Genomic DNA, 27,912 nt, shown 5'->3' on the forward strand with positions numbered 1-27,912 from the left:
TGAACTCCCATCTGCTTTATTTCTTGGACACATTTATTGTCTTGAACTGTAGGCTTCCCTGGTGGCTCAGAGGGTAAAGCGTCTGCCTGCAATGCTGGAGACCTGGGTTCGATCTCTGGGTTAGGAAGATCCCCTAGAGAAGGAAATGGCAACCTACTCTGGCACTCTTGCCTGGAAAATCCTATGGACGGAGAAGCCTGATAGGCTACAGTCCATGGGGTCGCAAAGAGTCGGATACGACTAAGCAACTTCACTTTCTAGTGCATAAATTTGTTCATGCTACAGTTGCCATTTAAATCAGATTTACTTTAATTTGTATGAAAAAAAACTCACTTTCCTATTTCATTTTTCTACCACCCGCTCCCCTACTTACACACTCAATATTGTGACAATAGGTGCTTAAGAAATTTAACTTTGTTACTTCTTTTTTCTAAAAGAAAAGGCTGTCCTTAATCTGTTTTGTCTAATGATATGCTTTTTTAATGTTATTTAGGTTGGTCATAACTTTCCTTCCAAGGAGTAGCGTCTTTTAATTTCACGGCTCGCAAAGAGTCGGACACGACTGAGCGATTGAACTGAACTGAACTAATGATATACATTATTGTGGATACTAAAGGGGTGGGTGAAAAATAGCAAAACTCTCCTTAAAGGTTCACTCCACACTTACCCATTCTACTAAAAAATACCCCCACTTTCTCCCACTGTTGTCTTTGTGAGAAATTTAGAAAATATTATTATACTCTAAGAAGTTCTCTTGTTCAGAAATTCCTCTTACCTTTACTTTTTTTCTGAATGCAGTCTTAGATCTTAGCAGATCTGTTTTTAAATTTCAAAGGGAAAAGAACCATCAGACTCAGCAGACACAGTCATATCCTTCTTTCTTTTTATTGAAAAGGAATCACTTCTATTCTAGCGCAAACAATGTATATTTTACATCATAAAGCAAGATATAATTTACATATTACATTTCTTATGAGATCTTTATACCCTAAATGTCATTCCCTTTTTTATCCAGTCACCTCTTCCAGCTTGATTTAACCTGCCAAGTACTCTACAAATCAGTGTCTTGTTTGGGGAGGGGCTGGGAACAGTTGGCATGTATTCATCTGTTATCTGAGTATAGATGACGAAGAACAGGGATATGCCTTTGAACTTCGTGGCCCTGAGGCCCTCTCACACCTGGTTTAGGAGCCAGAATGCTGTTCTTTCAAATCACATATGAAACTTCTATTTTTTTTAATCAATAATGAACAAAATTGAATGCTGGTACCCTGTGTACATTTCTCCATCAGATCCTTACATAGTCGATGTTTGTGGCATTGATTCACTAGCAATAAAAGCTCCTATGGCTGACAGTATTGATTACTCTATGATGTTCCTGGACAGCAAGCACTTGCCCAGGCACTGCCTAATTTCATCCAGCACTGGCTTTATGGGGGTTCAGGCTTTTTTCTTCACCACTCAAAATGAATGTCAGGACGAAAGTTTCAAATGACCTTGTTTTACATGATCCTGTATCTCTTTATTCCCTCTTCTAAGATTCCCCCCATTTTTAGCAAAATCTTTTCACCTATGATGTCTATTCCCTGCACTATACACCCCAAATCTTCTTTTAGTCATTCTCCCCAAACTTCAAAGGTTCACTAGTTTCTTGGACTGTACTCTTTTCACAAAGAATGTTTTAATTGTTAGGATAAAAACTTGATAATCCACAGCAGCTAGTGGGACAAGAGAATTAGTTGAAGAATGCTTTAGGAAGCAGTAATGTGTGTTGTTCAGCCAGCCTACATAAACCATTCAGTAAGAAATGATTTAATAGTATGTTAAAAGAAGAGGAAATCAGTTGATGAAAGCAAAATGCATATGATGGGCTTCCTTCTTATTAAAAGAAGTTTAGAATCAACATTGGAAATACATTTTCAGATTGATGACTATTTGACTGAAAATACCACCATTAGTTCAATCTGATATGCCAGGGAAAATCACAAATGTGTCCTGAAAGTGCACCTTAATTCCCAAATCCTTGCTTCTTACTCACAGTTGGTATATTTGGCCAAAATCAATCTAAAGCTTTTCAACTAATTTAAAAAATTATTATAAATCCAAGTTGGTCAAGATGAAAATATAAGTCAAAGAGATGTCTGTTCTGTGTCTCTCAAGTTATTTTTTGGTCAAATGATGTGATTTTTGAGAGGTCTGCAAATATAAGCCTATTTCTCATTTCCAAATGCAAGGTTATAAGTATTTACAGCAAGGTAGCATCTCCATGCTAGAAAACAAGGCTTCTGGGTACCATAGCCTTCTATTAACATAGTATACTTTCATAGTCCCTTCCCTCCCATGGCTACAAAGTGCTGGACATACAGAGAATACAGGAAAGAATAAAGGAGCAAATGATTAGAGCCTCACAACACCCCTGTGAGGTAGGTAAGTATTGTTAAACCCATTTTACAAAAAAAAAGGTAAACCAAGGCACAGCGTGATAATGTGGTTTGGTCATGTCTACCTGACAAAAAGCATGGGTGGAAACAAAGAAAAAGAAACAAAAGATCAGTCAGTCCTGGCTCCCAGCCCTAGATACTAAACTTTATTTCAGTAGATTAGAAGATACAAATAGCCAACAATTGCCTTTCAAATTCTTAGAATTTAGACAAACCTTTAAGTATTTCACTGAATCATGTATCTTTCGTATTCCTGTTGAGTGGAAAAAGGACACATACCTAAATGGCTTTTCCTTTGCTAAGTCTAATTCTCATGATAATTTAGTATGGATTAGCATTTCACCAGAGTTCAGGTGCCAAACTCAACGACATTTTCATAGCCTCAATTGTTTCTAATTTATTTAAAACGCTAATGTGAAACAAACAGCTCAAACAGCTGCTTTATCAATTGCTCTGTGGCCATAGTGAGGATTTTGTGTAGAGAAAGAAAGGAAACAAGATCCCTAATAAAAAGTCTTACCACGGTAGAAATAAGGACACTGGTGATGGTGTGAAATTTGCTCTCGGTCGTGTTTGAGAAACTGCAAACTCAAGCTTGCAAGAATATTTTATATATATATATATATATATATAATATATAAATATATACAGTATATATATAAGTGTGCATCTGACTACCCTTAAGGCACCAAAGAGATGTAGGCCATGCCTTTCACAACTTAGTGTTTGTTTTCCTAGAGAAATGTCTCTTCCTCTCTCAAGTAAAAATATGTCTTCTATCAAATAAGCCTATGTTAGCAAATTACTCAGGAAACAACAAATATCTTTAACTTAAGATGACTGTTTGCTTGGATGGGGTGAGGGGTAGTAGTGAGCTGATATCATTCTCTATTGCTTAGAGCTTAAATCTAGAGCTTAGAGCTTAGAATTAGCCAGACATAGCCAATCACATTGGATTAGACAGGCCAGTGACCAGATGTTGTATACAATTGCTTTTTCCCCCCCATAGTAGCTGATAGAATAACCTTACCATGACCAACAGAGATGGAGACAATGAGCAAGGGAATGATGTCTGGCACAAATTCTTCAGAAAGACTTTGGCTTTTCAGAAGTTCCTAGAGCTTCTGTTCAGAGAACTGGGAAGAGGGATGGGGCAAGGCACTGAGGTTCAAACAGGTCAATGAGGAGACTACAGGCAATTATTCTGAATATATATATATATACATATATGGTTTCTTTGGCTGCTGTCGATTCTTTTAAAACCCATACAATCATGGGGGTGGGTGGGCTGAACTTAACTGAAGAAGCTCAGAGTATATTAAGCAAAGCATATGAATAGAAGGAAAAAAAAAATTAACACACACAGAAACAAGTGGTGGTGGTATCCCAGAGGGAGGAGGAACATTTGTTAACTAATTTTCATTTTGCTCCTCTCCTGCTTTTCTCTGCCATGGTCCCAATAGTTTAGTTCTGGTTTGTTTGTTTGTTTGTTTGTATTTTTCCAGCAGATGTAGAAATGACAGAGCAGGATAGGTGTCTTATGGTTTTTGATTTCTTCTTAGGCCTGTTTAATTATTTTTTTTCCTCAGTTGACTGTTGGCACCTGGTTCCTCTGTAAACTATATTCCTTGGCCTTCAGTCTCAGGTTGGCAATGCTGTTGGCCATGTTGATGCCCTGTGCAGGGTTATTGTTGGCACATGTGGCAGAATAAGTAGCCATGGCGCTGTAGGGACAAAGGAGAGAGCAGGGAGAATAACAGGCATTAGTTTCATGAAGTCGCAAGTCTGTGCCCCAGATGGGTGCAACTCTCAGGATGGGGGCAGGCAGGTTGGACTACATGACCTCTGAGGTCCCTTACAGCCCCAGGTTTTCATTAGTCTAAGGCCCTTAGTGTGTTGAAGGTCCTTAGTGGCAAGTGTTTTGAAGGGCAGGGGAAAGCAGTGGAGAGTGGAACAAAGTGACGGAGAAAGTATTTTCTGTATTGGATACAGTGAGTAATGATTTATTTCTGGGGTGAGAGAAGAAAGCTGCTTATGGTAGATAGCAGGTGTTTCATCAGCTGACCAATTAAAACAGTATTTAATCTTGTCTTGCCTACATCACTAGTTTCTGGGAGCGAGGAGGAAGAGAAGGAGGCATTTGGAAAAAGAAACTAAAGGGCATTTTGCCTTCCTCACTCTAGGTAGCTGACTTGAATTCTAACACATTTTAGATAATCACCAAATACCATATTAAATAGTTTCCTTGAAGAACCAGTTAAACAACCTAAGATGACTTCTCTGGCTTTCTTGATCCACCGGTTGATGGTACCAAGTATTTCAGAATCAAGAAGTTTCCATCCCTATTGGCTTTGATTTTATAACTTTTACTCAAAAGTACTTGAGCAGCTTACATTGCATGCCGCGTCCATTATTTTGGAAATGTTTAAATATCCTATATAAACTAGCAAATGATCCAGTTTCAGTATTCCTGACCTCAGAGGTAATTGTTTCTGACTGTTCTTATTGTGGAGAAAAACCAAAGTCAGAGACTGTAATTAAGACATAGGAATACCACTGGGCAGAAATTTGTAATTGGTGGCTTTCTGTTAATTGCATCCAAGAATTTCTTTAAAAAGAAAAGTAAAGATTTCTTAGACTAGGATGGAAGGTATCTATTACTTGATACTAAATAGATATAAAGGAACAACTCATTTTAATTAAATGAACATATTTCTAGTTGTTTCTAAGATTAGCAAAATACCTTTCAACTGAGGGCTGGAATGAGATAGATTTATAAATGGAATGACATGTGCTCTTCTGGTGCCTGCATTCCTGTGCAATTTTGTCAGCCACACAGGAGTTTGTGGTTCTGGGGATCAAGTGTCCGACCAGAAAGAGAAAAAAACTAAAGCTTCTCTAAAAATAGGAAGACTATATCATTAATACTTATTTGGGACACCATGCAGTCAAGACTTCGAGTCAAGAATTATAGTCAACACTCACAGTAGCCTGTTTCAGCTCAGTTTCTAGCAATTAACCCAGGAAAACTGGGTTAAAAATTATAATTATGTCTTACTAGAAATATACATCCTTAATTTAAGACCCTTATAACACTGGTATGTGTGTGAGTGTTTATATGGGTGTCCTACCACAGGAGGAAGACTCGGAAGGGTTCCAAAATAATACTACACTCTTTCATTTTTGAAAATGAAAACTCTTACTCCTTTCTGGGTACCTGATCTTAACTGTCTAGACAAAGTTAGGTTCATCTATAGCACCCTGTACTTTTACTTTTAGCACTTATTTTAATTCAACTATAAGCTCCATAGATGAGATACCACATCTGCCTTGTTCACCACTGTGCCTCCAGGTAGTGCTAACACCATATATAGCACATATTTGGCATTCAAGAAAGTATTTAGTGAATAGATAAGTAATGGAGAAATATCTAGATACTGTATAATTAAACTGATTATTGCTCAGTATCAGTGATCTCTGTCGCCCTGCTGTGAGTAATGATTTCTAAAAGTATTTTACCAACAGACTCTTATTTTAAGGAACCAGTCCTTCCCATTAATTTTGGTATCTTACTAGAATGAGAAAAATCAGAAGGGACATAACAAAAGCAGTGGCTGATGATTGCATATTCTTAATCCACCACAAATAGCTTTTAACAGTAACCAAAAAATGAATAAATATTGGTGCAGGTTAGATTTACAGAACAGACTATTACTTCAACCATTATCTACCAAAAGACAACAGCTGAAAAACAATCTCAATTCAGTAGGTTTTAATTAGGAGTGAAAAAAAAAATCAGAACAACCTGTTAAAATGGGATAAATTTGTTTTTTTTTGTTACAATATACCAAGACATTTCACTTATTTTCAAGATCCATTTACATATTATCATTTAAGTTCTATATGAATTACATGCTTCCATTCAAGATCCTATCAGAAAGAAATACAAATCCATAAATCACATACTTGAGAAATTTCTAGGATATACTGAAATCTAAGATTTCAAAGAAACAAAAAAATCTAAGTATCTAAGAAGAGACAACTGGATTTGGGAAGTGAACCTAAGTTGTAGATTATGAAATCAACCAAATCAGCCTTTCTTAGCCAGATTTCAGTGAGAGAATTAAGTCCCAAAGATGATACATGGTACCAGTTTAAATGTATAGGAGATAAGTTGGGCTTTTGAGTTATCTATTTTTTTGTTAAATACTGAGAATAAAATTGAATGGCTTCTGAAAGCAGGAAGCGAAAATTTCATGAGAGAGCAAAAAGAAAAAGTTCTCTGATGGCAAACTGGAAATATGGCAAACATGGAATATTGTGCTTTTAAGTATTTGACTCAGTTTCCTGAGACAGCCTTTGAGATTCTTGACAAGGAAAGTCTCATTTAACAGAGATTCTTTTGATAATCAAGGGTGTGGTCCATTTTCCTTAGTTGACAAAGGGAATTAGAACTGTGTGGGATTAGTTTGCTGAAGATGCTGTTACAAAACTGTTTTCTAGAAATATCTACTGTACTTGTGATTTCAATTTTGTCTATTATACAACCATTTTGCTGTAAACTTCATAATTTACTAGTGTCATCTGATTTTCTAGTCTGAAGACATAGTATGGTAACACATTTCTTGGAAATATTGAGAATGTCTCTCTCTAATGCAGGCCAAATGTTAATATTCCAAATGAGATGAATGTTGATCCACTTCCCATCTCAAACCCAAATTCGTGAAATTAGAGTTGTATTTTACCCGGGAGACTAGATTTTCACTGAGACACCTTTCCTTAAACAGCAGGCTGTGTTTGCAGAGTTGAGAACAGCACTCTTGTCTAACTGTACTGTGGTTCTTTTATAAAGACACCACTGTGTTTTGAGATCATGGTAATGCCTTATAGGTAGCTCTCAAGTTAGATTATCAGAATAAAAAAGCAGGTTCTATTAATGAATGAGTTTTGCAATATCTTAGGTGCTTGATAAGTGATAAGATTTTCACTTGATAAATGTTTAGGAAAGTTATAAACTTTCAAAAATTGGTCTAACATTTCAGCATTGCATAGCCATAAGAAGTAAGATGAAGAAACAGAGACCTGTTTCACAGCCTCTAAATAAATGCTTAGAGTACATAATTCTATAAGCAGAGACCTCAGTGATATTTTGTGCATATATTAAAGAAAATGAGTTTGTTTTCCCTCCAGTAGTTTGTCATGAGTCTAGTCTCTCAATCTAAATTAAAAGCACCAGTTAGGCAAGTAGGGACCAGTCCTTTGACATACCAGTGCCAAGCAAGACATGTTACTGTCAGAAAAGACAAAATTAATCTAAAAGCAGCTTAGTCATGCTTTTAAAAGGCCTTAGAAATATGATGGAAAGGACCCACTTCCAAAAGTAACAACAGATGCAAGAAAGCCTTGAGTGGCTGCCAATCTGAAAGATTGTTCATGACCACCTGTTTTCCATGTCATCAAAACTTTTGAAGGTCTGTGTTAGGAAAATAAAGAGAACTCTGAAATGTTTTCTCACAAGACAGAAACCAATGAGGTTAATAAGCTGTTTTCAACCAAATTTGGGGGGCCATTCAGACCATGGCCTTCCTAAATAGGATTAAGCTTCCTGGGCTAAAAAGATGAGGTTAAAACTAATTAATTTATTAAGCACATGATAACATGAAGAGCTTGCTTCCTGACACCTTGAGATCTTGCCCGTTGATCTTACCTTCTGCCTATTCCTCTAACAGGATGCAGACATGAGATAAGTACTGACACTGGGCTTACAGCATTTGGCCAAAGCAACATTTCTCTTTGGTTTTTAAGAATGTAAAGTTCTTTGTGTCCGTGACCAAGAAATCACACTGATGAATAAAAGGCATAGAGGAATCAGAGATGAAAAAGAAATACTTGTATCCCATCTGTTGATTCAGCAAATCTGCTCTGGAACTTGCACAGAGCTGACACATTTAAGTAAGCTTGAAATTTTTCCATCTCCTTATTTGGAGATTCCTAACAGATGGAGCTCAGCCATAGACAGCAGAATGCTAACCACCAGCAGGGTTAGAGTTCTGTTTTCACTGGGGGACAAATCATTTTTGATAATTTCAACCTACCTTGAGAGGTTGTCCTGAGGAATAATATGTTAAAATGGCTGTCAAACACCAAAGGAAGTATGGAAAATACTATGCATGGTATGGAAGCCAGGAAACTTACGAACATCTCCCCTTCTGCTTTCTAGTCACCCAGAATGCAGATCCCACCAATCACAAAACAATTAAGGAGAGCTGAGGGTGGGGTGGATAATACCTGCCTCAGTTTTCAACTCTTTGTTTTCTATTTGATCCTTCCGGACAAATGATAACAAACTATGGAAAAATTTACCCCAAAGACAGATCTGTCAGCCCAAGAAGTCTGTGTGTCTTTCTGAGATCCTAGGGATTCTCAGATTTTTCCAAAGGCTACAGAGCTTGAGGTTTTTGTGAGTCTGTTTGTGTTGTGTAAAGATTGGAGATCATCTCTTGGGTTTGTTTTGTTGTCAGTGCAAGAACAACAGAGGTTTACGTGCTTCCATCTAATAAAATTCAGTGAGTTTTCCTAGGGGAATTTAAACTTTTAAAGAGAGACCCGATAAATCCTTTGGGAAGTGATCTTTTGTAATTTAAGTAATCATTTCCAACTTCTGTTTTTAAAACTCAGAAGTTGATCTCTTTAAATGTGCATTTAGCTCTTAAAGTAGACACATTTGAACCGTATTTCATTACTAAGACTTCAGTTTGCACTGCATGTTCAGTGATCCATCTGCCATTGTAAACATTTTTCCTCTAAAAATGTTTTATATATGAAGTCTTGCATCTTTCTGCTGTCTCAGTGATTTTTGTTTTTCTTTTGAAATGCACGTTGTTTAACCATAGGTTCCAAACACCCCTGTGTGATATATGATAGGGAAATTCTTACTAGCTCAATCTTAAATACAAGGCACATAAGAGATTCGTGAATCAAATGGCCTAAAGAGCAACAAGAGCCAGGACAAGAACATAGTTCTTCTGACCTCTGTCCCATATCCTCTAAAGCCTCACTATTCAAAGCATGTACCAAGTGTCAACAGCCTGGGCATCACATGGGAGCATGTTAGACGTACAATTCCCAGGTCTTGCCCTAGACTTACTGAATCTGAGTCTGTGCTGTAACATGATCCCAGGTGATTCATATGCCCAGTAATCCTTGAAGAGCCCTTCTCTACGCTATCAGACTACCCTGAACTCTATGGACGTATTTTTCTTGCAGCTCTGGTTTCCAATAGTATTTCCCACTGGAAGACGTCACTGCTTTCATTTCTAGGACTGTAAGCCCCGTTTTCTTGAACATACTTAATTCCCACTTACACCCTACCCCCAGCAGCCACCCTCCTCCCCCTCTGACAAGTTACCTTTTCAGTGTCTTCCGTTAGAATCCGTTATGAAGCCCCTCGTGTAAACAACATCTTGGGAGGGAGGAGGATCTATTTTTGAAAGTGTGAAAGGGAGAAATGAGCCAAATGCGTTCAGCAGATGTCAGGCAGCACTGTGACCACGATCAAATGAGGGCAGGAGGAGGAGAAGGTTGGGGGAGGGAAACCGTGAATAAGGATCACTGGCCTCTCTCTCACTTGTCATTAGTTTCCTTTGAAGCCCAGCCCTCCCTCTGGAAATGGCCCTCCAGACCAGTACTGCAGAGCCAGACCATTCTTTAGCTATCTTTCACAAGGATGTCCCTGAGGAAAGGTTTCTTGACTACTTCATTCAAAACAAGTCAAAAGTCCAGGACTTGGTAAACCACTGCTGCCCAAGAGGCAAACCTGTGCAAGTCAAGGAGTCTTAATAACTCGGGTGCTTGTGTGTGCTTTCATTTGCCTAAGGAAACAGTTCTGAGCAAAGCAGTGAGTACGCGCGCCGAAGACAAGCTTCTTTCAACTGGCTTTGGGTAGAAAAAGGAGACACCTGCCAGGACAGTAGTGTCTAGTTAGGGACGACTTTGTTACTCTGGGCGACTCAGCTGCCTGCCTGACATCATCACCTCTAATATCCTCGAGGTAATGAAGGAGGTCAGGACACGCTGTAAATAGAGAGAACCGTATGTCTCAGTTTGCCAGGGGCAATCCCAGTTTAGGCCTGTTGTCCTTGTGTCATTATTAATAGCACCCCCCTTTTACTCTCACAAGTGTCCCAGTTTGGATGATTAATTATACAGCCACCACTCTGGATATAAAAGACACCCAGAAAAAAAAAGTGTTGGCTGTTTCCCATGTTATAATTCTGACCATACGCAAGCTATTTGCTTTGAGACTTGGTTTCCTCCTCTCTTCTTCCAGGAGAGAGCTGTGGAAGTCAGCAAACTGTCCTCTTTGGCAAAATTGTCTCCTCACAGTCCCTGGGTTGCATGTCTCACTCACATCCCAGGGAATGCCCACACACTCCAGAACATGGACCTCAGTGGCAGGCATGCTTCCCACATCTGAGACAAATCCTGAATCAAACAGGCATGATTATGTAGTTTTCCAGTCTTACTCTTTTTACCATTTGCAATAGAGTAAGATTTAATGTGAATGAAAGTAGGGTTGTATGGCCTAATACATTAGACAGAAACAGGGATCATGAGCCCTGGCTCTAACTCTGCGTGCCAAAGGCTTAAATTCGGGCAAGTGTTCAGTCTCTCCTTTGGAACCAGATCAAGGACAAAGCTGCCACACAGGAGCATCCAAGGATTAACCAAGAGAAATGCCTTTTAATGAATGTCACATGTGAGATAACTAATTTGACATAATAGTACCAACAGAAATAGCGAGTTATTTTTCCATAACACAAAAGATCTATCATTTCCTTTGCTTTTCATCACTTGGTGTTCTTTTATATTTCCTTAAAAACACTTATATTTCCTACCAAACTTCAAAATGTGAGATCATAATGAGTATTTTGGCTCTAAACACAGCAGAAATACCTTTAAGGAACAAAATAATTTTTTGCCACTTTTTGAAATTAATCAAAATGTAAACACTTCAGTCAACACTGGGTCAAAAACATAACTGTTGATTAAATTACTGTTTAAACCATCATTTTTCTACTTAAATCTGGAGATTAATTTATTCTTCATACAGAATATGAACAGTCAGATTCTGTGAAATTTTTAATTATTTTTAACAAACTCTGTGTCTAAGAGAGAAAAGATATAAAAGTATACCATGAATTGAATAAGAAGTAACTAGGTTATATGATTTTAAGTGAAAGGAGCAGAATACAAAATAGTATATACACTATGTCTATACTATATAAAATACTGAACTCTAATTGCAAAAATAAACACTAGTTATCTCAAGATGGTGGAATTATGAGTGTTTTTTTTTTAAGTGTATCTAGTATTTCTACACAATCTTTCAAATTAAAATAACACTTCCCCAAAAAGCATACATAAATTGCATGTTAATAATTTCAGTTAGATGCCCATATACAAAGTATGTATAATGCAGGCATGGGATTTTAACTTCTGCTGAGGTCCAAGTAATTTAGTCCAATATTAAAGTTTTCATCCACACTATGCAGTATACTGCCCTCCGTCTCTCACTGGTAAGGACCACATGACAGCCATCTGGGTTATTACAGCTGGTAAAAAAAGTTCCTTACTAGGATCCAGGAATAAATAAAAAGGAGCTAAACTTCCTGGTTGTGACCAAATTCAAACCAGAGACTTCAAGCTCTGATCCACATCCATTTCCCAAACCATTTAATGAGTCTATGAGCTATCAATATTTATCAAAAAAAAAATAAAAATAAACCCACCAAAGCAATCTTTCACTTATTTAAAAAATTAAAGAATATGTGATTTTATAATAGTCTGCAAAATATGTTTTTCAGTAAATCCTTTGGGAGAGGAGTCTAAATTTTAAAAAGGACACACAAATAGGACTAATCTTTTGAAATCAGCAAAGCATGCTATGTCGAAGAGCAATAGTAATTTCCAATTTCCTACGCATAGACCAAAGCAATTCAGGCTAATTTCATAATGGGGAATTTAAAAGAAATTTCCAAATGCATTTATGGCATTTCTTTCAAGGAACTGATTTCAAACAGAAAGAATATTTAGGTAAGGTTTTTGCTTTAATTAGAGAGATCAAATTTGAAACTCTCTGCACTTCACTAATGTTGCATTTCACATCGGGAACTCAGCATTAACTGGGAGATAATCTCTTACACTTAGTTTAAAACCTCTCTTTAAACTTTTAATTAACCTTAACAATAAAAAGGTAAACAGAAGCATAGTAAGTGGTTTGTAAATACTTCTTCCTCTGCTGTAATTGGCCAGAGAACACAGAGCCTTGATCTGGTTTCTAGGAGTACTCAGGCTTAGGTTCAAATAGACACTTTAGACTGATGGCAATGCATTAGGCACATGTGTTTCAGCTTCCCACTGGCATTCGTCTGTTTTTTTCTGAACAGCATAATCAATGAAAGTTAAAAGCTTTTCCAAGCAATTGAAATAATATTATGTTATTTGCTTCCTTAATATTTTTCACCTTTTAAATATAAAAATTTAGTGAAAATTATACACTGCTTTCATATATATTTTTTTAAACCCACACAAACTAACCCCCAAAGAACTTCAAATAAGTTGACAAGAACTAGCAATAGAATAGGAAAGCATCCTGGATCATAAGATATTCCCACCTATTAATAAAGAACTATGGCCATTAGAGTGATCTGAATGATCTTGGGTTTTTTCCCTTCTCTCTCTGTCTCTCTCCTTCTTTTTTCCCTTCCTTATTTTTTTTCATTCCACATCAGTTTTATTGTGAAGTTTGCCTTTGGTCCTACATTTAGAGCCTTATGTGTTAAATTCCTACTTGAGCATAATCCAACTGATCTATCCAATTTGGAAATGGAATAAAGTTTTGTTCCAGAATGATTGCAAGAGGGACTCTGGGCATAGCTTAACGATCTTTTCTTTTAGATTCTTCCCCATCTTTGAAACATTTGCAAGAGTTCCTGAGTCCAAGAGCAGACTGCTGTTGGCCTGCCCCTCTCTCTTCTGCCCCAGACCCTGCTCCTGGGGCAACTAGTGATCTCCTGTGAAAATCTGGGGATGTCAGCAAGTTGAATGTCTCTGAAGAGGTTAACCCAGTAAGAAATGTCAGCCAGCTGCACAAGCAGCTTTGAATGTGACCAACCGCTGAGAAATGTGTGGAGGTGGAGCAAGGGAGAGTGGGCCAGTCATTCACCTGTACGGAGAGGCCGTCCCCCAGGAGAGATAATCAGTGGGTCTTGGAGCAGGACGAGGTACGATGGGCTGCTCCACAGCAGTCACGTCTCCTGAGTAGGATTTGAGGAGGGAAGCGTTTTTATTGGCCAGCATGGCTCTCTCATTCCTGCGGAACTTGGCTCTTCGGTTCTGAAACCACACCTGGAAGATTGTCAGAAGGAGAGAAGGGCATGAGGAGGGAGATGACAAACAAAGGAGAGGTTCCATGAATAAACTCCTGGTTGATTTTTACCATATAATACCTTCCCAAGGAAGATATAGGCTAAGCATGGAATTCTTCCTAGAACAGCAGAAAACATGCCATAATCCTTCCCTAGTGGGCCATGTTCCAGGGTTAATAAGAACAAAGACTAAAAGGTGCTTCCAATGATCAAGCCACCAGATATGGGATCCATGACGAACCCATTTGACAGCAAATTGTGGATTACAATTCCTCTTGGAATTGTAATAAAAAAGAAAAATCTCATCCAGACTTCTGCCACAGGTATAATGACATTTTAAAAGTTTCTTCAAAGTTCTTCAAAGGGCAGAAACATCATCTGCTTTTATGATATTTATTGGATATTTAAAGAAAATCTCCTATCTTCCCAAAAGTAGACCCCGTGTTAAGGATTTCAGAAGCAAATAGTTTATCTGGGAGGTGCAAGGAATAACCACAGAAGAGGGAGGAAGTAACAGAAGAAAAGCAACCTTTAATTGGTGTGCTACTGAACCAGCCCTGTCTGGGAGCTTAGTCCTTGAGGGACCCTAAGGATAACACAAGGCACACGCCTCCCACTGGAGGGGTGAAAGAGTTGTGGATTCATACACTGGCTCCTGAGAGTCACTGGTTATTAATGTCCCAACACTTCTGGCATGTCTCCTGAAGTTCCAGAAAAAAACTTGTGAAACAGAAATTCAGATACTGAAAGTTGGAAGCTGGTTAGAGTATATTTAATTGCAGGCTTCCAAGGAAATGGGCAGCACTGATACCAGGGATGGCAGTTAATAGAAACTCTACCATTTATTAAGTGCTACTAGGGCTAGGAATTTATACAGACATGTTACCTACTTTTTTCATAGTTATGACAATTTCACAATTGGGTGTTATTACTTCTATTTCAGAGTTGAGAAAACCATTTCAATGAGATGAAGGACTCTGTTGAAGTTCACAGAAGTAATAAATGGCTGAGTTTTTGAGCTCAAGGATGTCTGACTCATGATCTTAGAATTCTTCTGTACTGCTGTGGAATTTTATTTCTTCATTTACTCATTCACAAAGTCTTTGTGGAGACTGCATTCTAGATCCTGGGCTAAATACTGGGGATGGAGAGATGAGACTTACTTTCTGCTCATAAGCAGCTCACAGTCTACTAAAAGAAGATAAGACATGTCAATTTGAAAGACAGCAATACAAGAATTTTAGGTGCAGTTATGGAAAGGCATGACAAGGTGTGGGAGAAAGAAATCCTATGGTGCAGAGTGGGACAATTTCACAGCGCTAGCTGCCAACAATTCACATAGAATACCATGTGATTGGTGCCCCATGGAAGGCCAGGGTGCAAATCAGTAGAGGAAGAATCTTTTCTGGCTTCAACTCTTTTGTTTCTAAGGTGTCCTTCACATTCCTATTACAGTTATCATTTTAAATGCAAATATAATTGTATTAGTGCTTCTCTTTAGAGCTTTCTATGATTCACTGACTCTCTGTCACCCACAGAATAAAATCAAAATGGTTTCTCAAACATATCAAAGATAATATCTTATCTTTATTCTAGAACAAAGACTGTTCAAGAATTAGCTCATTGTCCATCGATTCAGCCACATTCTGCATCACTTGGCCCTCATGCACTGGTGCTTCATCATTTTAGACCTTACTCTGGGGTTAAGACTCCCAAATGTATTTGGCTATTTTCCCACCTATATGTATTCACACCGAATGTTCTCTCTGTCTGCAGTATTCTCCCCTTTTATCCAGGTGCCAAAGACATGTTTTTTAAGATTTAACTTGAACATCACCTTCTTTGTGAAAGGTTAGAGTGGAAGGAACGTGACTTTAAAATCTAACAGAGTTAAAGAAAAATACTGGCTCCATGACTTACAGATTTGTCCTTGGATAGTTATATATGTCTCTGATCCTTTGTCTCACAATCAAAGATGATAATACCAACTCACAGGTTGTTGTGAGACTTGGCATAGAATGGCCACTCAGTGTTCACGTATTCTCTTTTTCCCCAGGCAGATTTAATCATTCCTTCCTCTGATCTATCACTAGTTCTTGAACACTCCTTTAGTGTAGGAATCATCTTATGCTCTGATAATAGTATGATCTGCACATTTGTCTTCTCTGCTCCCAGTCTGGAACATCTTTGAGGGAAGAGCCAGTGTATTATTTATCCCCAGCAAACCAAAACCAGTTCCAAGAGAATAGCAGATGCTTGATAAATATTTGAGAGAAAAAAAGACAGGGAAAAAATGAGATTGCAAAGATGAGAAGATATGGCTTCCATCCAAGAGAACTTCACAACTTCTAGCTGGGGAAGTTGGCCTGCGTACAACTCAATATAATACATGTCACGTTGTGATAAAGGCCATAAATATAAAAAAGGCCAGATTCAGAGGCAGTGGTTCAGACTGGCAAAGGGTAAGTCTTCACGGAGGAAGAATAAAGTCACAAAGGGAGAATTCTGTCCTGCTTACATGGGAAGTGTTCACAATTCTAAAAGACTTTAGAACATAGTAGGATGGAAAAGGAAGAAGATAAAATAGTTTCAACATATAAGAAAGTCATTTGCTTATTGTGATGTTACCAATTTAGCTCCCTAATCCAAAATTGCTCTTTCACCTTTTTTTGTTAATCCCCAGCATTGCCCTGTTCAGGTTCCCTTGTTTAAAATTCAGATCGCCACGGCAAAAGTGGTACTTTCAGGCACTGTGAGTTATTGACCTAAAATTATTTATTATGCCACTGTAGGCCAAGCCTGGGGCATAAAAATATATGGGTTTTGAAGGAGAGAAGAAAGGATTTAAGAGTTGAAACAGGGAGTGTGTCTGGAGAACTGTGGTGAGCAGTGTGGGGGAAGAGGATGCGGGAAGGCAGACCTCAGAGTTGTGCTTTGGACAGCAGGATGGAGAGAGCAGAACTGAGTTTGTGCCTGTGGACCACTCTCATCTGAACCCTGAGAGACTCCCACATAGTAACATCAGCATCCTCACATTTGCCTTCTCCTTACCTATCCTTGGGGGTACTACAGTGCCCAGGCAACTTACCCCTTTTGTCAGAGGCCATTTTTTTCTCCTGGGGAGGACTTCTAGGTGAAATGCTCATTTCACAGGGACAATGCTGGTACACTGTCTTCAGGCTGAGGCAACTACTCAGACCCTCTCCCTCAACTCAACAAATATCTCTCACAGTATAGGGTTCTGCATACAGTTCCTAGCCTCCACACCCTTCCACACCCTAGCCCAAGTCCCCCATCAAGAGAGTTATCATTTGCAGAAAGAAATCCTTCAAGCCCAGGGCCTACCCTGGTGGCTCAGGGATGAAGATTCCATCTATCAAAGTAGGAGACATGGGTTTGATCTGTGGTCCAGAAAGATCCTACATGCTGCAGAGCAACTAAGCCCATGCACTGCAACTATTGAGTCTGTGCGCTAGAGCCCATGCTCCCCAACAAGAAAAGTCACTGCAATGAAAAACCCATGCACTGCTCTGAAGAGTAGGCCCCGCTCTCTGCAACTAGAGAAAAGCCCACACAGCAATGAAGACCCAGCAGAACCAAAAGTAAATAAATTTTTTAAAGTATTTTTCAAAAAGAAATTCTTCAATCTCAGACTGAATACAGATTTACAAACAAATTATTTATTAGGGAAGACAAGCCTACCTCTAGCAATATGGAAGATAATCAAATCTGGACTATGAGCAGAGATAGCAAAGCACTGCTTGAAAAAGCATGTAGCCAGAGGACTTGTATTTATGTATTTATTTAAAACCTACTGTAATGCTTAAAAACATGAACTCTAGATCTGCCTATGTGTCTTCAAATTCTAGTTCAGCCTCTTCCTAGCTGTGTCATGTTATACACAATCCTTTAACCTCTGAGTCTCAGTTTCCATATCTGTCAGATGAATAATATTATCCACCTCACTGAATTAGGGTGAGGATTAAACAGATTTGTTATGTAACTTAGGACACTGGTTGGCATATAAGGGCTCGACTCGTATTAGTTATTATTATCATCGTTATTATTCCTAATCACAGATTGTATTATTTCTAGATGCCTGGCTTGTAGTTGATGACTCATGGCATTAATATTTGAAAGAATTACTATTCTCTCTTCATTTTGTTTTACATACACTTACCCTTCTTCACTTCACAGAAACACAAAATCATCTACTTATATGTGCTCTTAATGCAGTTTCTAAGTTCAAGGTCTTTGATGTGTTCATTCCCCACTGCCATCCATGTCCATCACTATAAATATGTTTCTTGATGATTTGGACATTCCCAAAGTCTGGGGAGGAAAACTGAGGTGGGGGACAGAGAGTTCATCTCTTTCAAAACCTGACTGCTCAAGTTGAAAGCTGGAGCAAGGTGGTGGGGAAGGTGCAGAGTCAAATGCTCTGATGGACAATGTTTATAACATGAATCTGGAAGGGTGGGAAACAATGAGAGGAGTGAGACCGCTGGCAAGGCATATTCTGCCCTACTGAAAGGCCTTCACTTTGATTTTTTAAAATATGCTTCTGCCAAAAGAAACACAATCAGAAACTGATTTTGTCCTCATGCTGCCCATTTATAATCCTTCTTACTATCATCTCTGGTCTTCAGAGCAGAGATGATAGTAAGAAGGATTATAACTATCAGCACAGTCTTCAGAGATGTGCCTTTGAGGCGGGGAATACTCTGGTTACCTGCACTCTGGCCTCAGTGAGGTTCACCCGGCGGGCGAGGTCTTCTCGCACAAAAGCATCTGGGTAGTGTGTCCGCTCAAAGACACGCTCCAAAGCCTGCAGCTGACTGCTGTTGAAGGTTGTCCTGTTCCTCCGCTGCTTTCTCTTCTTCTTTTCCTCTGAATTCAGTTGATCATCTGGAATACAAGAAATTGATGATAAAGGAGCTAAAGTCACATCAGAGGTCAGGTTTATACCTCATCACTGTATATCTACAGTGAAACTTTCCTTGGCGCCCATGCTCATCAAAGTGCTAGGGCCAAATGCCACTTTCCGGGTGCAAATACGGGTTTTGGTGCCATCAAGTTCATACGCCAAGAACCCACAGCAGTTTTGATGTTTGTTTGTTGTTTCTACATCTTCAATCAGATCTGAACTGTCAGAGAGATCTTTTCATATGCTCCTTGAAGCCTGTTTTGTCAAAGAGGGCTAAAGAAATATTTTACTCCTCTCTATATTCTCTGGACATCTCCAGAGATGGGGAAAGGAGAAGAGATTGCTTTAGACCTCATTTGTCTTAGGTAATACTATGTTCATTCACACAGTTTCATAACCGAGGAGCCGAACAATTCCCTGGTTATGTCACCTCAACAAACCCACATCAACACAAATGCAGTTATAGACAAAAAGCCATATTCAAACAGATTAGAAAGATTTCTGTTTTTCCCATGCATCTTCCTGGAAAAAGCAAATAATTCCTCACTGTGTTTGTTCAAGGCTCCATGCTGTTGCTGAGTTAGGCGTCAAGGGCATCAGCTTAGATCAGGGCTAGTGCTACAACACCTACCCACCCCAGCTGACGCTGACCTGAAACTCACTAAGAACTCAAGAACAGTCTTGAAAGACCTCTGAACCAGTTTCACCCCCAATTTGAGTTCTAGGGCTTTGAAGTTTTAGGAACTTTTGGAGAATCATGTCCTCAAGTTTTTAGCCATCAAGATTCCTCCTTGATTTTCTCGGAGTTCTCCCAAAGGCACCATGGCTGGTTGGTCATCCAGCCTGCCCAGGGCTATGAGAGAGTAGTGTGCTCCTGTCCTGCTGCCCTCCCTCGGTCCAGCAGGAGTAATGGACTTGTGGAGCTGAGCAGGATACCAGCTGTGCTAACATCACTGTTTTAGCCCTCACCCTCACACCCAAGGCACGCAGAGACCCTGAAGTACTCAGAGATTTACAGCTCGAGTTGCTCAGGCCCAAGTCACATGCTCTGCCTGATGAACCAGACTCACATTTCAATCGCTTTCCCCACTCATCTTGAAGGAAAATACAAGGAGTGAAAGTGAGGATGGAGGGAAAGAGAGCATGGCCACTTGTTCCACATTCAATGGAAGTAGCTCTCAAGTCGCTTTTTTTCCAACATGTAAATTCTCCTGAGGGCTTCCCAGGTGGCACAGTGGTAAAGAACCCACCTTCCAATATAGGAGACATGGGTTTGATCCCTGGGTTGGGAAGACCTCCTAGAGAAGGAAATGGCAACCCACTCCAGCATTCCTGCCTGGGAAATTCCATGGACAGAGGAGCCTGGAGGGCTAGAGTCCACAGGGTCACAAAGACTCAGACATGACTGAGCCACTGAACAATAGAAGTCTCCTGACCCTCTGTAACTATGAACACACAAAACACTCAAGAAGACTACTAGCGTGAATCCTGATTCCCAGGAGGAATGATCCACACCTGAGCTATAGTATTATTACTGTAGACGGGGGGCATGTTCCAGAGTTGGGTGGGGATTCAAAGTACAGCTTAAATCTAGGAACTCACAGCCCAGATCTCTCAGTGCCTACCTGAGGCCTCCAAGACTTCTGATGAGAGACCACCTTCTTCACGAGTGCTGCCTCACCAGTGATGCCCTTGGAGTTCAGAACAGAGACTGCTCGTTCCCTCCTGAGAGGTAAAGCACACTTATACAGCAAGTGCTTGCTGAATTTGTGTCCAGGGAAAATATGAAACTTTCCCTGTCTTGAGGAAACTGTTTCTGTAGGAAAAAAACCATATGATCTCAACCCCATTTCCCCATTCAGTGTCTCAGAAGCTGCTGACGTTCATTCTTTCATCTTTATGGTTGTCTTCAGAATTGACCACCTCTCTGGTTCTTTCCATCGCGGTGCCTCAACCAGAAGCCCTGCTTCGAAGGCCCTTCTGTGACACTCTCAATAAGAAAGAAGGTCAGATCAGTGGCATTTGAGAATGAAGCCAATTTGATTATCATGATTTCTGGGAGTGACTGAACAACAACAGCAGCAACAATCAAAGCCTGGAATATTTCAACAACACCCTTGATTTTACCACCATTTAGCTATTAGAAAAATTACAATAATGTCAACACTACAATTCAAACACCTAGGATCACACATCTTTCGGTTGTTGCCTTGCGTTTGTATTCTCCTTCATGTTTGAATATATGGAGGCATTCCTGTTGCTCCCATTCTCTTTCCAGATCTTTTTGTCTACAGTTCTACATGTCTCCTGCTTCAGGTTTCCCTCTGTCTCAGTCACTCATGCCTTTATGACAGCACCACACCTGCGTTTCATGTTCCTGTTAAACAGAAGTCTGAAAAAATCTTTAACTTCCATAACAACCCCAGACTGAGATCAATTAGACAGACCCTGGGCCATTTTAATCATATAAAGGAAATTCCTTATTAAGCCAATCCCATGATTTGCTTTCTTTCCTCAGAGGAACTGTTTTCACAGGTATAACCACAAATTCTAAATCCTTTATGCTGTTTGGTAAGCCCATTTCTTCTTGTACTGCCAAACTGTGATGGAGAACAAGAAGGTTTTATGTTTTGTTCTTAGTGCTACAGCCTGCTACGTAATCTCTCAGTAGTTCTTTGAAATCTTCCCCTGTTCACTCAAATTCCACTGACTGTCCACTATAAACCACCAGCTCCCCTGACGTGGGGGTAAGGGAAATGGAGAATTATAGTTTATGACAGAGAATAAATAGCTATGATGACCTGAAAGGATTCCAGCAGAAGTTTCCCAGTGAATGTCCTTGTTGTTTTTAACAAATGAAAACACCGGTCCAGATCATGTTGAAGGTGAGAAAAGACACACGAATGACAGGGGTCCAAGGAGAGTGGCTCTGGTAAACATCCTTCAGAGCACAAGTGTAATATAATAGGAAGAGACAGAGAGGGGGCAGCAGACACAGCTCAAGCGGCAGCCCTTGGGCTTGTCTGTCTTTGCTCACTAATCATGAACTACGAGCTCCCTGTTTTCCCCCAGGAACACAGAACAGGATCCAGTACAGTCTCATCAGTGGCATGAAAGGAAATGTGAACAAAATAGAGCACATTTACAAATGTGAGACATTTGAAACACCTGCGATAAAGACTTCGAATATAAACTCTGGTTGAATGTAGGGGAGAGAAACTAGTATATTTTTATTATTGCTGGAATTTTGTCTTTCTCGTAAAAACAGCTACTATAAAAGGTCAGTTTAGAAGGATGCTGTTCAAGGATACTGACAGCCAACTGAACATCAGGAAATGGCTAATTCTTTGGAATTCTGGAAGGGGCTTCCCTGGTGGCTCATATGGTAAAGAGTCTGCCTGCAGTGTGGGAGACTAGGGTTCAATCCCTGGATTGGGAAGATCCCCTGGAAAAGGAAATGGTAACCCATTCCAGTATTCTTGCCTGGAAAATCCCATGGACAGAGGAACGTGGCAGGCTACAGTCCATGAGTCAGACATGACTAAGCAACTTCACTCACTTGGAATTCTGGAATGGGTAGGATTCACCAAAGTGCAGAACAACCACAGGGTGGTTGTTGTTGAGTCGCTCAGTCGTGTCCAACTCTTTCACGACCCCACTGACTATAGCCCACGAGGCTCCTCTGTCCATATGTTTTCACAGCAAGAATGCTGGAATGGGTTACCATTTCCTTTCCCAGGGGATCTTCCCAACCCTGGGATCAAACCTGTGTCTCCTGCATTGACAGATTATTTACCACTGGGCCACCAGGGTGCATGGATACATATTTATCAAAATTATGTTTCAAATCCAAGGTGTTTACAGATATTATGGAAGATTATGTTATGATTGTGTAAATTTCAAGAACATAGTTATTGTCATGCTTTCTAACAAAAACAAGCAAAAAAAATATATAAGATCACCTGTTTATCTTATTAACAGGTGAATTTTCACTTGATTCATGAGTCATAAAATATTGGCACCACATAAAACCAGAGAAATTATGTAATTCAACTCTCTCATTTTATAGACAAGGTCAATGAGGCCTAGAAGAATGAAGTGATTTGCCTCAAATCACAATACAAGCTGAAACTGAGCCAGAGCTAGAAGCCACGACTTTTTTTTTTTTTTAAGTATAGTTGATTTACAATGTTGTGTTATTTTCAGGTATACCGCAAAGTGATTCAGATATAGATATCCATATATATATATATATGAATTTTCTCTATATATATTATTTTATATATAGTATGTATTTTATAAATATTTTATATATATAATATATAATAATGTATATGTGTGATGTATAATATTTTTATATATTACATAGTATCTTATATATGCAATATATATAGTATATGTACAATATGTATAAAAGAATATATACATAATTTTTCAGATTCTTTTCCCTTATAGGTTATTATGAAATATGAGTATCGTTTCCTGTGCTGTGCAGTGGGTCCTTGTAGACTATCCATTATCCATTCTATATATAGTAGTGTGGAAGCCAGGACTTCTATTTCCACCTTACTTTTAAGTGCAAATGACAATAGACGCCTCACACAGGAGTGAGACAATTAAGTAAAATTTCCTACAAGATAAACAGATCTAAGATAATGAATAATTGAAACAAACAGGAGGAAGAGTCTTAAAGAGAATGGAGTTTCCAATGGGATGTTAGAATACTTATCAAGTTCCTGTTTAGAAAAGAAAGCTCTAAAGTCTAGGGAGGTGACCTCTCAGGCTTTCACGGAGAAGTTAAAGAGAACAATAGCTCTGTCATTGAATTTAGCTTGAAATTCACTCTGAACTTGACTTGGGACTGCTGAAGTTACACTGAAGGGAGGGTGGAGAAGACAGGGAGGAGTGCCAGCCTCAAGCCTGAGGACCAGACAGCAGACAGTGGTCCCTCCTCACTAAGGCTTTGTACTCCCCACTTGGGCTCCAGTTAACTCCCAAAGACCCTGACCCTCTCCCACTCTGTATCTTGTGGGAGACTTGAGATTCCAAATCAGTCAGCCAAATGTAATTTAAAGGTACAGCAAAAACATATTTTAGGGAAAAAATCTGAAGAAAAAAAATGTGTTTCGTATGCCTGAGTCACATCCATTTGAGAAGAAATCTGATGCAAGAAGATAAAACGCCAGCTTCAGTAGCAGAAACCAACCACCACATCAAAGCCTGTCATCTGTCTTTTGGTTGAAAACATGGCAGGCAAGCGGATCTAAAGAGGAGCCCGCTGATCATTTTATGGGCATTGAAGAATGTTTTCAAAGGAACTTATATTGCACAACAACTACTTACTTTAATGGGATTTGTGTGGTTCAGGCCCTGTAACCTTTGGAAAATTGAAGGGAAGTATAATTGTAAAAGCCACTAAAAACTGTTTAGCTTTTATTGCAAGGCTTATGAAAAGCAGAGAGATACAGCTGTGGCATTCATTTGCGTTTCTTTGGTTACACTAAGCTCCAATTCTAATTAGGACAGCATCCTTTTAATAAGTGCTCCGATAAATGGCACATAGGTCCTTCACTGGGAAGACTGTGGACTGAGTTTAGCACATCCTAGCGACCAAAGCCAAGTTCAGTAGCACATCCATATCTCAGCAGCATAGCCAGGATCCTCCACCATTGAATGCCAGCAACTGTCAATAGGGACCAGGTTTTTTAGCACAGGGAACTCCACTCCAATGGAGTGGAATGAAACAACACTGCCAATGTTATGTGGCAGCCTGGATGGGAAGCAAGTTTGGGGAAGAATGGACATGTATATGTACGGCCAAGTCCCTTTGCTGTTCACCTGAAACTATCACGACATTATTGGTCAGCTCTACCTCAATGCCATCTGAGCTACCAGGGAAGCCCCACAGAAGACAGAAAAAGAAGAGAGAGACAGAGGAGGAGATGGTTGGATGGCATCACCAATGCAATGTAATTCACTTGGGCAAACTCCGGGAGATGGTGGGGGACAGGGAGGCCTGGCATGCTGCAGTCCATGGGATCGCGAAGAGTCGGGCGCAACCTGGCTACTGAACAACAACAAAACCCCAATATAAGATAAAAAGTTTTTGAAAAGAGAGTGACCAGGTTTCAGCCAATACAAATGTCCAACTGTACAGCTGTGATTCATCTCATGGTGAATTATCACATCTCGGCTGCCAGAACCTGAACTTTGCATGATGGTCTTTGACAAGTATATTTTTTCCTTTATCATCAACTTGGTATACACGTGGTTTACTTTTAGTCAAGTATGAGTCGTAAACCTTAGATTGAAGCGTTAAAACACCTTAAATATTTGGAGAGTATATGTTCTTTGCAGAGGAAAATGCTTTAGAAATGTGTGAAATAACATTATTTTGAATGGGTTTCACCCAAAAGATGGATCAGTGACTCTGTGTAAAGCTATAGTGGTTTCATGCAGATTCAGGTAAAAGTTGAAAGCTCTCTGAGTATGGCCAAGTCTCATTTGAAATAGAAAACAGTGGCGAATATGAGGCATCATAACAGTGTGTACTGCTCTTCACTTCATCTTATTACATATTTCCTTTTACCTCTGTAGAAAATCCATTTCCATAGAGTCAAAAATACCAACACAATCCACATCACCTTATCTACTTTAACTGTCTTAAGACATTTTTCTGAAAGGACTCCTGACCAGAATCTTGAGGATATTTGGTAAAAAGCAAGCCTTCCCATGAGCGACTGAACTGAACTGAACTGAACTAAAGCCTTCCCATGTGGCCCTATTGGGACTATGTTGATAATTTCCCCCATGCTGTCATTTATTCTGGGTCTATTTTAGACTGTAATTTCAGAGTACAAAGTTTATGTATTTAATTGAAGCTTTTTCCAATGCTCAGTGAACACAAAGTAGTAATCAGATATAAAATATTCATATATTAGAACTATTATCATAGAAGTACACAAAAATATTGGCTTGGCCAAAAATTTCATTCGGATTTTCCCAGCTGATGTTACAGAAAACATGAACTTTTTGGCTAACTCAGTACCTTCTCTTTGATAAAGACATAAAATTCTGGCTTCAGATATGTAAACTACTCCCACTTTCTCTATGGATGAATCACTTATTTACCCATTTTTCAATTCATTTCTGGATGTCAAGAAAAGTGGGAAATGAAAGTGTTTTAATGAGAGCCAACTACACTATAAATGGGAGAGTACAGCGGAGTAGAGAAGCAGGGTCACTGGCTTGGCAGTCAGAATGATCTGTGTTCTCCAATAGGCCCTGCTACTTTATCAGCTGTGTGGACTTGGGTAAGACACTTTACTTCTCTGAGCCTCAATTTTCAAAACAATAAAATGAAAGAAAGATTATCTACTTCCTAGGGTCATCTGAAAATTCAGCAAACACAGAGCAGGCAGACAGACTGACACATAGCAATCAATTTGTAAGTGGTGGATTTTACAGTTACCACGGCTGCTGTGATTTTTCCTTGGAGAGGGACTAGTCAAGATCACAGCTGTTCTTCCTTTTTTCTTCTGTTCACTGCTTGCTGGTATCTAAGTGCTCACTAAGTGTTGTTATGGCTTAGTTAGGTTTGGTGGGGGAGCGTCGTTGAGATCTAGGGAGCCTGAAAAATGAGTAAAAACTTCATAAATTAAAAATAACTGAAACACGACCAAAGACTCAAAATTGCACATGGAAATCATGCGTTGAAGTTTGTCCCCAAAGCCCCATTTGGATCTCTTTGCTTCTTGCTAATCAATTTCTTGGCTCTCTAACAACGCAATTTTCCTTTCTCAATACAAATTTTGAAAAGAAACATTCAGAAAGCAGGCAGATTCCAACACTCAAAGACAGGTAAGCAACCTACTCCTTTAACAAATCTCACTGAAAATGAGTTTTTAAAAAAAGACAGGAAAAAGGAAGACAGCCGAGAGCTAAACCCAGGCTATGAAAATTCAATGATTCTTCAGGCTCTTTGCCTTGGGTTGACTAATTTGGTTGCCACATGTCTAAAAACACAAAAGTTGGGTCATATTACTCAATATTTACTCAGTGACTTTTTTTTTTCTAAATGTCTGAGTGCCTTGGTGAATTCCAAAGGGATACAAAGAAACCAAGGAAAGCAAAGTTCTGGGAAAGGAGTGAGTTCTGACTGAGATTTTAAAAGCTTTCTAAAATTGCAATATTCCAGATGTGTGGTCCCCTTGGAAGCGAGGGGCATTTGAGTAGGATTACAAACAAAGCTCCAGAGGAGTCATAAGCCACTGCCTTCTTTGGGTAGCATTTTTCCTTTGTAGTAAGGCTTGTTGTCATTTTGTAAAAGACACATCAATCTTGACATTAGCTGTAGAAACTGGTGTCTTCATGGGAGACAACTGCCATGAGTCATTTTTTTTTAATGATTCATTTTTTGGGGGGATAAAAATTTTAATGTCCTGAAGAAAAATATGGTAAAAAAATAGGTTTCTTTAAAAATATATAAAGCTGGAGGCAGGTAGCAATGAAGGAGATATACATAATTAGGAACTCAGCTCAGCCCTTGAAAGGACAGTAGTGGTAGAACAAGACTCTTTTGTTTGGATAAAACAAAAGACAATTATGAGGCATTTGAACACTTAAGAATAGAAGCATAACTTATATTTCCTTATGTTTTTCATCTCAAATTAAAAAGACAGATGCTTATAGCAGAAAAAGCCACTGAAAACAGAAAATTAGTTTTTCCTCACAATAAAGATGGAGCCAAGGATAATTCCGAAACACCGTCAACAGTAAATGAAGAGGGCTAAGGAGGAAATTAAAGCCCTTCTCAGGTATTACTCTGGTCTCTGATATCAAATTAATTCAGTTCAGTTCAGTCGCTCAGTCATGTCAAACTCTTTACGACCCCATGAACCACAGCACTCCAGGCCTCCCTGTCCATCATCAACTCCCGGAGTCCACCCAAACCCATGTCCATTGAGTCAGTGATGCCATCCAACCACCTTATCCAATGTCATCCCCTTCTCCTCCTGCCCTCAATCTTTCCCAGCATCAAGGTCTTTTCAAATGAGTCAGCACTTAGCATCAGGTGGCCAAAGTATTGGAATTTCAGCTTCAACATCAGTCCTTC

The 27,912-nt window shown here is 39.3% G+C and overlaps 1 protein-coding gene across 2 annotated transcripts in view; it reads right to left on the reverse strand.

The window, feature by feature from the left end:
* Positions 1 to 870: 870 nt before the first annotated feature.
* PRRX1 (paired related homeobox 1) overlaps positions 871 to 27,912 on the reverse strand; it is a 77,890-nt gene continuing 50,848 nt past the window's right edge. Inside the window, exons 2-5 of one of the 2 annotated variants that reach the window (XM_088845478.1) lie at positions 18,603 to 18,778; positions 13,669 to 13,850; positions 9,850 to 9,921; positions 3,953 to 4,165 (exon numbers count right to left, since the gene is read on the reverse strand). In XM_088845478.1, the coding sequence (XP_088701604.1) occupies positions 9,867 to 9,921; positions 13,669 to 13,850; positions 18,603 to 18,778 (413 nt within the window). In that variant the 3' untranslated portion in view covers positions 3,953 to 4,165; positions 9,850 to 9,866. Of the gene's footprint in view, positions 4,166 to 9,849; positions 9,922 to 13,668; positions 13,851 to 18,602; positions 18,779 to 27,912 lie in introns of both variants that reach the window. The other variant, XM_088845477.1, reaches the window with a different exon arrangement.

Source organism: Moschus berezovskii, chromosome 17, assembly GCF_049115385.1.
Source record: "Moschus berezovskii isolate FMDL1 chromosome 17, NW_MosBer_1.0, whole genome shotgun sequence".
NCBI lineage: Eukaryota > Metazoa > Chordata > Mammalia > Artiodactyla > Moschidae > Moschus > Moschus berezovskii.